Raw genomic sequence first — 12,884 nt, 5'->3', positions numbered from 1 at the left:
TTAAAAATTGCAGTAAAAGTGAAATGATATTGTGTTGGATGTCTTAAAAGGCTCATATGAAACAGAATTGATACGAACACAGCATTAATCTTGTTATTGCATTGACTCTATTTTCAAGCCTCCCTGGTTACTATATGTTGTACTTTCAAGCTCATCTGATTACTATTCAGCACTTTTTTCCCACAGTACTATTAACTTCCTAAGAAGAACAAATTGCGATCAGGAAAGAGATAGACAATCGGGAGCCAGTTTGGGTCATTTTACAATTCTTATTGTATTGTCACTCATATATGATTAAATAATAAATCTAGTTACTATCCCAAGGTCATTCATTATATGCTACAGTAAATGACTGACTCTCTGCAATATCAAGCAATGAATTGATGCCAGTAACAGAGCCTCTATATTCAAATGTGTTGGTGCCTTTTTCTTGCTCACTTACTGGAGACAATGATTATTTTGTAATACAAAAATTTTCTTTAAAATATCCCTTCAATATTCTCAAGCAGAATAGCTGACATACCACCCCTCAATGAAAAAAATATTAAAACGAGCCAAAACAAAAATGCAGGGTAGACTTAAAAGGATTTGAAAGACCTTTTTTTTCTATTTCTTACATAGTAAGAATTTTTATCAAATAAAAAGTTGAATAAGAAAGAAGATCCTATTACAAAAAAAATTTTGACATTACTTTTACAATTTGAATTAATAAGGTAGGTTTTTATTGGGGGGAGGGCATATTAATTAATCAGATTCACTTCCATATTCTGATGATTTTGCTATTAAAATATGATGTTGCTATCAGAGTTGACTTTATATGATGTCCCAAATTCCTGCTTCTGGTTTCATACCTTTAATTATGCTCAAGGTCTTGATTTTTTCCTAACAAATTAGATTATTGTACTCCCAATCAGTTTTGTAACAAAGGCACCTGGTAACTCAGGTGAGGTTTAGAAGTTGTATAATGGATGCAAGTTTGCAAGGATTTGCAAGAACAAGAATTTGGGGACAACCAAGTGAGGCGCATCAATGGAACATGAAAGACCCTAAAAAGTTGATTTTCTGTGAGCTTGACCTAGGTCCCCTTCAAACCTAAAGCTAATCTTGGAATCCGTGGGTCCCAAATGGTTAAAACATAATATACATTTTGACCTAACTTTTGGGTGAAATGGATCACCGCTAAATTTCTGAGACAGACTCTTCAAGGCCAATATCTGACTCAGCTACTGGGAAACATCTTGTCTTTGGGAAACTGGCAAGTAAAAGCAGATGTCCTTGGGAGTGTGTGTGTGTGTTGTGGGGGAGGTAGGCAGAATAAGGAGGCAAGGAGGCTGTCAGCTGGGGAGGAGGCAAGGAGGCTGTCAGCTGGGAAGGAGGCAAGGAGGCTGTCAGCTGGGGAGGAGGTTATCTTTCTTTAAAAAAATCCAGGGATTAGAAATTGGGGAGAGGAATGACGGCTGCAACAGCTTTTACTCATCTTCAGCAATTCACTGTTTGCAAAAGATAACTTTTCTCCTCCATTCTTTAATGGCTAAGCATCAGATGAAAACTGCCCGGTTGGGGCTTCCCTGGTGGCGCAGTGGTTAGGAATCCGCCTGCCAACGCAGGGGACACAGGTTCGCGCCCTGGTCCGGGAAGATCCCACATGCCGCGCAGCGGCTAGGCCCGTGAGCCACAACTACTGAGCCCGCGCGTCTGGAGCCTGTGCTCCGCAACAAGAGAGGCCGCGACAGTGAGAGGCCTGCGCACCGCGATGAAGAGTGGCCCCCACGTGCCACAACTGGAGAAAGCCCTCGCACAGAAACGAAGACCCAACACAGCCAAAAATAAAAAACAAACAAACAAACAAAAAACAAACAAACAAAAAAAACTGCCCGGTAGTGTGAAATAATTCTTGTTGAGGTAAAAAGAAGAGAAGGAAAACTGAGTTGCTAAATCAGACTTTTCACAGTTTGGGGCTAGAAGTTTTTGGGGGCTAGGTGTTTTATAGATATGTAGATATATATATATAACCTTCAGGTAGGGAGTTCTCCATGTCAATCTGATGCATGCAGGAAGACTGTCATACTATGGATCTATTTATAACTGAATGTGTGAAGGAGAACTTTTGTTTTAATGTGATTATTTGCCTGCAGGGGTCACAGAAAAATTCCAAAGTGCAATTCAGAGGAAATCTTGAGTTTGCTTTTTAAAAAAATATTTGTTTTCCAGCATTACAGTCTGCAAACCAATACCATCTTACGGGAAAATTAATGAACAATGCCGGTGGCTAATTCCATTTTATAAGGAATTATTAGCTGGGGACAAACATGAGGAAATGAGAAATCATTTTCAAATGGAACATCTGAAGATGAATGAGTACAGATTCATAAACTCTGTCGCTCCAGAGATACTATGCTCTCTTAGCAAATTAAACAAAACAAAACAAAACAAAACCAGAATGTTAACAATGAATTATTCCGAGCTTTTTACAGTATTGAGACAAACTGAACAATCTAAGTGGGAAGAAGGGAGCCAACTCAGAAGACTTTTACATAAAAATATGGGCATTTTTTCTGCCAATTATGTTACTTTGAATTGAAACATCTAATACTTTTGTTAGTACTTTACCTTAAATGACCCGATTTTATAAGCAGGGATGAGTAAGATATATTTTCCTGTGAAGAACTAAAAGAGATCTGGTTTCAGGACATGGGGCTAACATTTATTGCCAGGGAAGATATAATTTACCAAATGGTACCCTTCTGTTTGGAAGGAAACACTGAAGAGCATTTTACTGAAGGTGTGCAGCTCACCCTGGATCATCATAATATGATGAAGTCCGCTAACAATGGAAGTCCACTGATGATTCCAGCAGCTGTAATTTTTTTACAACTCCTGATAATTTATCAAATGTTTTGGTACTGTAACTCTTCTCCTGGATCATAAACCCCGTCCTACGATACCACAAAGCACCCTATAAAGTACTGACATATAAATAAATATTCTCTGTGCAGTCTTCTAAGCTCTAGCTTTTCTCTGAGCATGTATGCTACAGAAAAGTTATTTTTTCCTCATTATATATGCTGTTCATCACGATAAGGAAAAAATGGAAAAACCCTACCATCTGTAAGGCTTGCACTAGACAGCATTTTCTAGCAGAGGGAATAGACTTTGGTGTATTCATATATCTGCTCTGGTTTGCTCTCTTGGGCACTAATGAGACACATGTGTAAGATATCTGACTGGGTCAGGAGTGGCTGTGGACTCGAGAAACTCAGTGGAATCAAATTCTTGACCTTGGCCTCTTTAGCAATGGGATTAAACCAATTGAACTAATTGTGTACAGACAGATATTTCACACTACCATAACCTACAGCTGAGATATGATGGTCCAAGAGTGATAAAAATCACTATGATAACAAGTATAAAGGGAGAAGCAAGGCCCAGAGATGTCCTTTCCTATCCTTTCCACAGAGGGTATTTATTAGGCCATCATTTAGTGAACAGCAAAGCATCTCCTCTGTTCATCGTAATTCAGGCAAAAGACGAGACCCATGGTATTGAGAAAAGAGTTCCTGTGGTTTTTTTTTTTAATGAAATTTGGGTATTTTTTTAGAAGTTTTAAGAGTTTATCTCCCTAAGTAAAGTCACAACAGGAGAATATTATGATTAATAAAACTCTAGTGTATCCTCACTGTAGTGATTTTTAACTTCCTTCTTTTCATTTTTGTGGAAATAAGCAGACCATGAATGTTTCTGAATTAAAGTTTCTAGAGAGTAGCTGTCTTTCAGGTATACGTATATCCCAAAGTGAGTGGCACTTTCTTAAAGCCAAGAGGGTGAAGCAAAGGGATAGACCATTTATGTGTTTAATTCTTTACGAACTGGGCAGTGGAGGAAGAAATGAAGATGTCTCTAGAATTATTTTCTCTCTTTCAACCCCTTTCAGCAGTTCCCTTCTCTCAGCAAACTACAACCCTTAAGGTCCCTTCCTCTTCATGTTTTTGATTTGCAGAAAGATGAGGCTAACAATGAGGATAGTAAAAAAAAAATAAAATAAAAGAATCACAAAGTAGCTGTTTTTCACAATTTCGAACTTCGGGGAAAAGCAATCCATGTCATTAAATAGACTTAAGAAGGTGAAATTATTACAGATTTTGAGCAATTTCTGAAAAACAAGTGTTCTAGAATTCTAAAGAGCCTTCTGTGCTGGGGGCCAGGGCTGAGGGGAGGATTATCATCTGATTCATCACACTTTAGGAAATGGTAACCTACGTGCCAAGGATCAGTCTGGCTAACAAATTGATCAACCTAAGTAACACAAAGAGTGTGTTATTACAGCTCACTTTTGGGACAAGTATTTAGAGCAATTATTAGCATTTGATGGATGCAGAGGAAGCCCCCTCTGCTCGCTGCTAAAGCCTGCTGGCCTGGCCCTGAAAAGTACCCTTGTTGCTCCACCCACCACTGGAGTGGAGCTTTCATCTGGTTATCTTTCAAGGCAGCCTGGGTGGCCACCAAAAGCACTTGACATCTTGATGCACTTCAGCAGTTTTACATATATACAAACTTTGTAGAAAAATAAATTTGTCATTCGTCACCACATATGTTGATCTGGGGAGTGAGGTGCTTGCAGCTCTGGCTCCTGAGTTGTTTGCTGTGCTCTCTCTTTCAGTGGATATTGCTTTTTGTTGTTTGTTCTGGAAGCTAAAATAACTTCAAATATAGGAAGCACCCCACAGATGAGTCTCTAATTCCAGCCTGGTGGTATTTATCGCAAGTAGATAAAGGTAGATGAAAATGCCCACTGTCAATACCATTTTCAATTTATAGTGGTAAAGGCAAACCTTCCAGACTGGAAATTTGCAGCAAAACTTTATGGGACCTAATCTGTTATCGCTTCTCAGCAGGCCATCTAGGCAACCGTGACCTATTCTACTTTGCTTTGGGGAATGTGATAAAGAGAAAGAAATAGCTGGTTTAAGGAAAGCCTTAGAAACATGGCTGTAGTTTAAAAAAACAATAATAATATTTTCACATTGAATGGGTTTAGATACTTGTTATGGTACACCAAAGGAAGCAAGCAACCCTAGTCAAAATGTTTTCTTAGGCTATTAAGAGAGCTCTATAAAAAATACAAAAATCTACACTTTTCTGGGTCAGAGAAAAAAGTAAAATGTGCATAGCAGTTAAAAAAAATTCTCCAAGTGCATCCTACAGTTCTTAAAGCTTGTCTTGTCCTTCAGTGCCATTGAGTTTTATAAACTGTTAGTTTCAGTAGATTTGTTTGTGTGTGACACTGCCTAACTAAACAGAATCGGTCTCGTTAAATTCATTTCTACCTCTGTGTTGATTCTTCCAACCTAAAGCAACAACCACCAAGGTTTACAAGCTTCTGATGGTAAAATTAATCAATGCCCAAGAGCCTATATGTTTATTAGGGTCCAAAAGACGATAGTGACCAGGTATATCTGGGACATTATAAGCATAAGAACTTGAACTTCTTTTAGCCTATCACTTTCTCATTGTACAAGTTTGATTACGGCATTTAACTTCTCCTGAGGTTCAGTTTTCCTCATCTGTCAAATGGAAATGACCAGACCTTTCCTATCTACCTCACAGGGTTTATGAGGAGCAAATTAGTCATTATATATGAAAGTGCTTTGTAAGGTGTTACTTTTCGGGGCCTTTTGAATTATATTTTATTTAAGGAAATACCTTAAAAGTCGGTGGACAATCTGCACTTATGTATCAGCTGTGTAGAAGGGGAAGTTGTCTTGATATCAACGCTCATGACTAAAGACACCAACAAGAAATCTGTGCTGATAATCCAGTGTGTGTAAAGATTACCAACTGTATTATCTATTTAACAAGAAATGTTAAACCCTTCAACAAAACAATGTATTGTTTTGTAGTCTGAAATGACAGCAGCAATTTTAGCAGCAATAAAAGGTTCCAAGTTTGAACAGTTAATTATGAGGTAAAAATAGATACTGTGAAAGGCAGATAAATTTTACACTCTCCTAAGCAAGCATTTAGGAACAGGTATCTTGGAAAGCTATTCTGCAGTAGTTGATTTAATGTATCTTTTTTTTTTTTTTTTTTTCTTTACCTGGAACATGGCCTCGGCAAGTATAAAAGAATTCTTTGCAATAGTCTTTGCAGAGCAGGGGAAGTGCCAGGTCTCTTTCCAAGGATTCTGTCTCAGGTGAGTAGAACAGGCTCTGAGAATGTGGAGAGCAAAGTGCACATTTGATTTCCTCCAGTAACTTCCCGCATTCTGTGTTGTTGGTAACAGAAAACATCTGAAAGCCATAAATTAGAAACAAACTTCTTTTTAGTTCCATGAAGTTAGGTTTAGTTATGTTTTTTGGTCATCATGGAAAGAGAAAAGTGTCATTTAGCTGTTGTCTGCAAAGAATCACCAAGTCACAATACAGTATGTCTTTATAAGGACACAAGTGCAGTCTCTTGGGTTGGGATGGGAGGGCAAAGGGTAGGAAGGCACAGACATGCTTCTTACTCTTGCAAATCCAAGTCTGTTTATCTGTCCTTCAGGTGTGAAAAATTAAATGACAATTATATATAAATTCTTGAACCCTTTTTCTTACTCTGCCTCAAAGTATACACTGACTGATAATTTAACTTTAAAACTCCAAATACCTTTATACAACTGTATGTAAAGCAACTTTTAAGACATGGCTTATTTGTGTCTTGGGTAAAAATCTATTTCACTCCTGAAATTCCTAACGACAATCTCAAAGATATTACTTGAATTACATTGTTCTCATTTTAATTAATTTTCAATATACAGATTGCATAGGGAAAGTTTTCTAAAGTGGGGGAAATATCGCCCTTTCATGTTCTATAAAAATAATATCTGAAGCTGAGTCAAACAGGTTTAAGACCAATTTTTATAATTCATTGTATTTTAGCCAGGAAAAATTTTCTAACTAGTTCCTCAGGTATGTTACATGCACGAAAAACACAAGAGTTTAATAAAAGTGATTTTGTATAGTATTTAGTGAGTTTCAATGAAAAAGGGCATACTTTTATCTTTGTTTATACAGTATTATTATGTCTTTTATATCAGTAAGACTAATTTGAGAGTTACTGATTCATTGAGGTTAGTAATTTGCAGATAAAATAGGTTTCAGTGTCTAGTACTAACTTTTAAAAACTGACTTCAGGACCTCCTCTAATAAATATAAATATAGAATATCAGCACAATAATTGAGATGTGAAATGTAGTGCTGTCTAAATTAAGCATTAATTTTTTATATTAAAAAACACCATATGGTGTTAAAAAACACCATAATGGGATTGAATTTTGTGTTTTCCCAGTTTATACAACTATGTTTATACTTAATTATTTCTTTAGAACTATGAACTGAAATTAACATTTTAAACTCTAGATCACTGCTTAAAGCAAATATTTCATTCTTCAGGTGAGATTCTAATTTGAGTAAATTGAGTGAATCATATGGCTTCTACTTTTTAGGATAAAGATATTCTAAGTGATCACAAAATTTGGATCTGAAAGAGCAAAGCAACTAAAAAAAAATCGTTGAATACAAGGCATGCTGAAATTTTAAAAGTCCAATAGAAGCTACCCTGTTTAGGAAAAAAAATATATGTGTATAAATATGATGAGTCATAACTATCTACAATATTCAGAAAAGTTATTATTAATCACAATTATGTTTGCATTTTGATTTTTATCAATTTATTTAAATGACAATGGCTTAAATGGTTAAAGTTTTCTAAGGGGAAACATACACCAGACACTTAGAATTTGCATTCCAAGAATGTTTTAAATGTCTTTTGTTGTCCATACTCTGGCAGACCTCACCAGATCTATTCAATATTAATACTGTTCAACTTTGTTCTGTTTGTTTATCATACGGCAGTCCACTAAGAACAAAACAACTGCAGGATGCTGAAGCCACCGCTTTTGCTGGCTGAAAAACTGGAATGTAATTACCTTTGGTTTTATGGAGAACATGCATGCTTAGATTTTTTTATAGCTGAAACAAAATGATCCCCATATACTCTCCCAGCTGCTATCCAGGAAGAGCTTGATTTTAGGGCCTCAAGAATTTTGTCTTTTACAATTTTTGGAATGTGTCCTGGCCACAAGATCTCTCATCAAAAGTGCAGAAATAGGATTCAATAAATTATCTGAAATCAAGTATAATATTATTCTTTGTAAAGTTTCATGCTGTTCCAACCCAGCAGGATGGTAACATTTTGCTCTGTGTGAGGTCTGCAGTGTAAATACCTATTTGAAGATAGATAGAGCCATCATTCTGGCTTTGGTTTCAATGAACCAATAGTCTTACTGAAGTCAATTAAACTGACTCAGCCCAAGCTGCAGCGCTGTTTTAGACAGATGAGTGCTGCTGTGTGTAGGGTATTTTTTTCTTCTTTTTTGCCTAAGTGTCTGTGTCTATACAGGTCCTTAACTTTACGTCTGACAATGTCATCAATCTTAAGAAGAAATTTAAGCTAATATCCTGTTTCAATTTTTAAAAGCCATATATGAAACCATCAAATTATAGCGGTTTAAACTAAATATACTTTGGAAATCATGTAAAACTTCGAATCATTATTACAGTGTGCCTAGTAATGATTGTGGCTGTTGCTGACTAATTTATAACATCTGGCAGGTCATCCTCTAATCTTCAGCCACATGAAAGTAAAATCCATACAAGGAAGGTAAGATAAATCCTGGAATACACAGTGAAGCGTGGCCTACAACTACAGTTTATCAACAAATAGTAAAATGGGTGACAGAGACCTTCTGTATTTCTCTTTATTTATCAAGTAACTAAACAGAGAGGATAAAAAGGCACCCACATGGGTTCGATGAGGGGACAAAAGGAGAAAATACAGGACAGTATATTAAAATGACGCCTTAAGATCACTTGGTACACAAAAAGTTATTTCTAAAACTCATATGCCTACAAGGTTGTTCAGCTGTTGGGTAGAACACATGCGTCTCTGGACTGTAGTGCTGGATTATGTCATTAAAGAGTTCAGTTTCAATTTTAGGCTAATATGTAAATAGATCATTGTACTAAGGCAGCTGTTAAAGGGACCCCAGGATGAGTTATTTGTTTAGTTGGATGTGTTCAACAATAGCCTTTGTCCCTGAAAGAGCCAGAGCAAACAAATGATTGTAAAAGGGCACACTTGAAAACAATTACTTTTCACCCATTCCTTGACAGCTTTGGCTGTGAAACCACCCAAGGTAGAGAGAGCTTCTATGCCTCTGTGGTTACAAGTTAAGTTTTAGAAATGGGGGTATTTCATTTGGCTGCAGATTCAATTTGGCTAATGGGAATTAGATCCTTTTAGCATCTTGTATTTAGGAGCTGCAAAAATAATTGCTAAGACAATATAACTTCCTAGATATTCGCAGTACTTATTTGTAACAGTAGTTAACCATCTCGTTACAGTACACAAAACTATTAAAATATACAAAGAAATGCAAATATAGAATAACTTAGAAGAATAACACCATGGCTAAAGAATTGAACTCAATTACATTCAATAGTTCATTACATATTAAAGAAAATGGGTTAGCTTGGAAACTGGACTTAATCGCACAGCTAAGCATGATCAATACTCTACCCAGTTTGCTACTATCTATTTGTCTATGAAGTTTCTTCACTTAGGAAAAAGCTACTCCTGTAGTTTCTTGAAAAGTTGCAGAAATCTTTCTGGGGAAATTTTTTTTTTTTTCATGAACAAAAAAGGGCCCTTTCAAATAGCCATCATCTCGCCTGCACACACATTATGAAATAAGACCCTAACATATATTATAAGCCAGGAAGGCTTAGGGGGAAAAAAGGGAAACACTGAAGTTTATTATAAAATAACATGTTTTAAAAACTATTAAAACTTGAGAACTAACATGGGTCAAGAATGCATATGCATAACTATATCAAATCCCTGATTGGAACAATTTGAGTACTGTTGGTTTATAAACCACTCGTAATGGAACCAGCAAAGTCTAGTGTACCAAATTTAATTCAGACACGTTTCCCAAATGAGTAGGGGTTTGTTGGAGATTGGAAGCACATAAATCGGAAAGGAATGTGGATAGCTAACGTGGCAGAATGATTCCTAAAGAATGATTTCTTTAAAAAAATTTATATAACTTCTCTTAAGGGTTGTAACTCCCCTCAGACTCAGCACCCCCCTGCCCTCAGCTCCCCACTACATTTAGTTAAGAAAAAGTTTTCACTCCTCCTGTACCTGGAAGAGTTCAGTATTGCAGGGGTCTTCGGATCATTGGTATATTCATAGCATATATTGCACACGGGGAGGCTTAATGCCAAATATTTCGAATCCTTTCTCTCAATTTCCTGGTTCTGTCCGGCTCCTGGTAAAAACCCTGGAGCTGATGTGAATGTAGCGATTTTGTACTTTAATTCAATTACAACACAGGAGCTTAATGACATTGTTTGGAACAAAATGCTGGAATATCTGTTCCCTGAATCTCAGACTACTGCTGCATGTGGTAAGAATAAAGAGAGAGTTACAGCTGAAAACCTGCAGCAAGACAGTTCTCACTCAGCTGGGAATAGAGGGAGTTGGACAAATGCTCCCTCAAAAGGCATGAACATTTGGACAGAGCTGGGGACTGAAAGAGAATGATGTTCTCTAGTTTCACCCATTAGTGAACCAACTAACAAACACAATGGTGTTGTTGTTATTCTTTTGCCATAAGCAACAGGACTCTGTGTGTGGGCAGCAGTTTAGTGGGGAGGAGGATAAGTCGACCCCTTTTTGTCCTATTGATTTTTTCCTATTTGCATGACTTGAGCAAATTAAATGATGCAATATGGCTTTTTGTTACAAAACAAAGTGAGAGATACCACCCAGACACATATGTTGATTCGTAGGAGCTGTTTACATGAGAATAGAGTGAAATCTACCGTGAACTGAGCATAAAAATTAGATTCAGCCTGGGTTTTTTTTTTTTTTTTTTTAATGCCTGGGCCAGCAAGACTGAAGCACAAGTTTTCCAAGAGTCTCTCAGACCTTGACAACTGCAGTGTTGTAACAGAGGAATTCTTAATTAAACCTAAAATGGGGGAAGCGAGGGGGGGCGGGCAAAGACACCTGATTGTTTATTTCACGCGCAGGGATTGTTAATGACTGACCCCGGAGTCTTTCCTTGGAATGCAGTAGAGAACACACATTACTGCAACCCAGGGCAAGAAAGTTGTTGCAAACTCAAATATAAGCATGTCTTTACACCCAACCAACACTCTTTTCATATTTGTTTAAACTTATTAACATCGGGAAAAAGTAAATGCCATTACCCCTAAAACAAGTTTCTGGAGAAGATCTTCCTAGACAACTAACTACCATTGAAAACCCGAATTTATAATGTTACAAAACGTGACAGGAGGAGAATCGCCTCGGTTTTACGTGATAAACATGCCCCAGCAAAATCTTTCGCCAATTTTGGGGTTCTCAACTGGAGTACCAGGAGTTCCTTTTCGCTGTTTAACTACTGTAATGCAAGACACCCCCCACCTCTGACGGGGCTGGGGATCATAAACCAACCGTGCTTCAACATCCTTTACGATTCAATCCTCTCTCTAACCGAGCACGTGGAGAAAACTGCACAAATCTTTTTTACCCTAGAAAAATAAACCAGAAACCACAGCCACCTTCATTTACAGTTTTACCGCAACCAATGCCCGATTCGATCCAAAACACACTGTTAATCGCGATTCTTATAAAATATTTACCCAGCCCAGAATGCGGGTACCACAGAAGCTTCTCTTTTCTGAGACAGGCAGTTTTGCACAGCATCCCGACCGGGGACTCTTGGGGGCGGAGGGAGGTATCTGCGCACCCCGGAGGACCACACAAACGAATCACGCTAGCGCTTTAGAAAAGTTAGCAAAAAGAACTCCCCACAGAAGTTTCGCCCCTCTTCCAGTCACCAGCACTGCCGGAGCCACAAGGCACCCCACCCAGCCAGTGTGCCAATCTCGCAGCTGCGAGGCGGGTGCGTGCCTACCTTGCTATCCAGGCGCCCCAGCCCGGGGCTGTCACTCCGCAGGCAGCAGGACAGCCGAGGGTAGAAGCCACCGCACAGCATCTCTCCCCCACTCAGCAGCTCCAGCTGGGACATCATCCGCCTATCTCTCCTTTTCAGGCGCTTCGGAGGGTTCCCATTCAGGCACCTTCTCCTCCTCGCTCCGCTCCCTTCGCTTCTTTCCCCAAACTTAGCATCTCCTTCAAAGAAGCCCAGAGCCACGGCTAACAGCAGCAGCTTAAAAGAGAGCATCTTCAGCATCGCCTGCCCCGCGCGGCAGGGGCTGGGCGCGGGAGGATGGGGGCGCAAGGCCACTGCCCAGCAGGGGCACTAGGGCGCAGCTCCAGGAGGAGGCTGCGGGGCGGCGGGACACTCGAGAGGCAGAGAGAGGTGGCGGGGGCGAGAAGATGTAGAGCGATGCAACTTGGCAAAAAATAAAAGACGAGGCGATGGGCCCAGTGCCTCAGGGGAGCCCGAGGACCGAGATAAAGTGCGGTTGACACCGTTTGCGGTGGTGCCAGTGTCAGTTGGGTGGGGGGCTTTCTGCGGCGGCTGAGGAGTGGGAGGAGGAGAAGGAGTTGGAAGAGGAGGAGGTAGAAGAGGAGGAGAAGACGGCCACAGAGGTTCACTTGTCCGTGTAACGGGAGTTGTTTAGGTGAGACAGTAGTAGCAGGAACAGAAACGGCGGCGGCGGCGGCGGGGCAGGCGGAGGCAGGGCCAGCGCTGGGCTCTAGATGATGCTGAGGTCTCCTCTGCCGGCGGCTGCAGCTTCTCACACAGCCTCTCATGTTTCGTTCCCTCTTTTCTTCTTCTTTTTAACTAGCGCGCGGGGAGGTGC

At 39.2% G+C, this 12,884-nt stretch overlaps 1 protein-coding gene and 1 long non-coding RNA gene across 5 annotated transcripts in view; both read right to left on the bottom strand.

The window, feature by feature from the left end:
* HHIP (hedgehog interacting protein) overlaps positions 1–12,882 on the bottom strand; it is a 94,016-nt gene extending 81,134 nt beyond the window's left edge. For 3 of the 4 annotated variants that reach the window (XM_082463387.1, XM_082463388.1, XM_082463389.1), the window contains exons 1-2: positions 12,029–12,882; positions 6,095–6,287 (exon numbers count right to left, since the gene is read on the bottom strand). In XM_082463387.1, coding sequence (XP_082319513.1) covers positions 6,095–6,287; positions 12,029–12,307 — 472 coding nt within the window. In that variant the 5' untranslated portion in view covers positions 12,308–12,882. Of the gene's footprint in view, positions 1–6,094; positions 6,288–11,753; positions 11,943–12,028 lie in introns of those variants that run through there. The other variant, XM_082463390.1, reaches the window with a different exon arrangement.
* LOC309661635 overlaps positions 1–12,884 on the bottom strand; it is a 300,338-nt gene that overhangs the window by 178,857 nt on the left and 108,597 nt on the right. The gene's annotated exons all lie outside the window — the stretch shown is intronic.

The sequence above is a fragment of the Balaenoptera physalus genome (genome assembly GCF_965194825.1).
Source record: "Balaenoptera physalus genome assembly, chromosome: 5".
NCBI classification, from domain to species: domain Eukaryota; kingdom Metazoa; phylum Chordata; class Mammalia; order Artiodactyla; family Balaenopteridae; genus Balaenoptera; species Balaenoptera physalus.
Note: the sequence above shows the minus strand (reverse complement) of the source record. Positions and strands in the feature narration are given on the sequence as shown.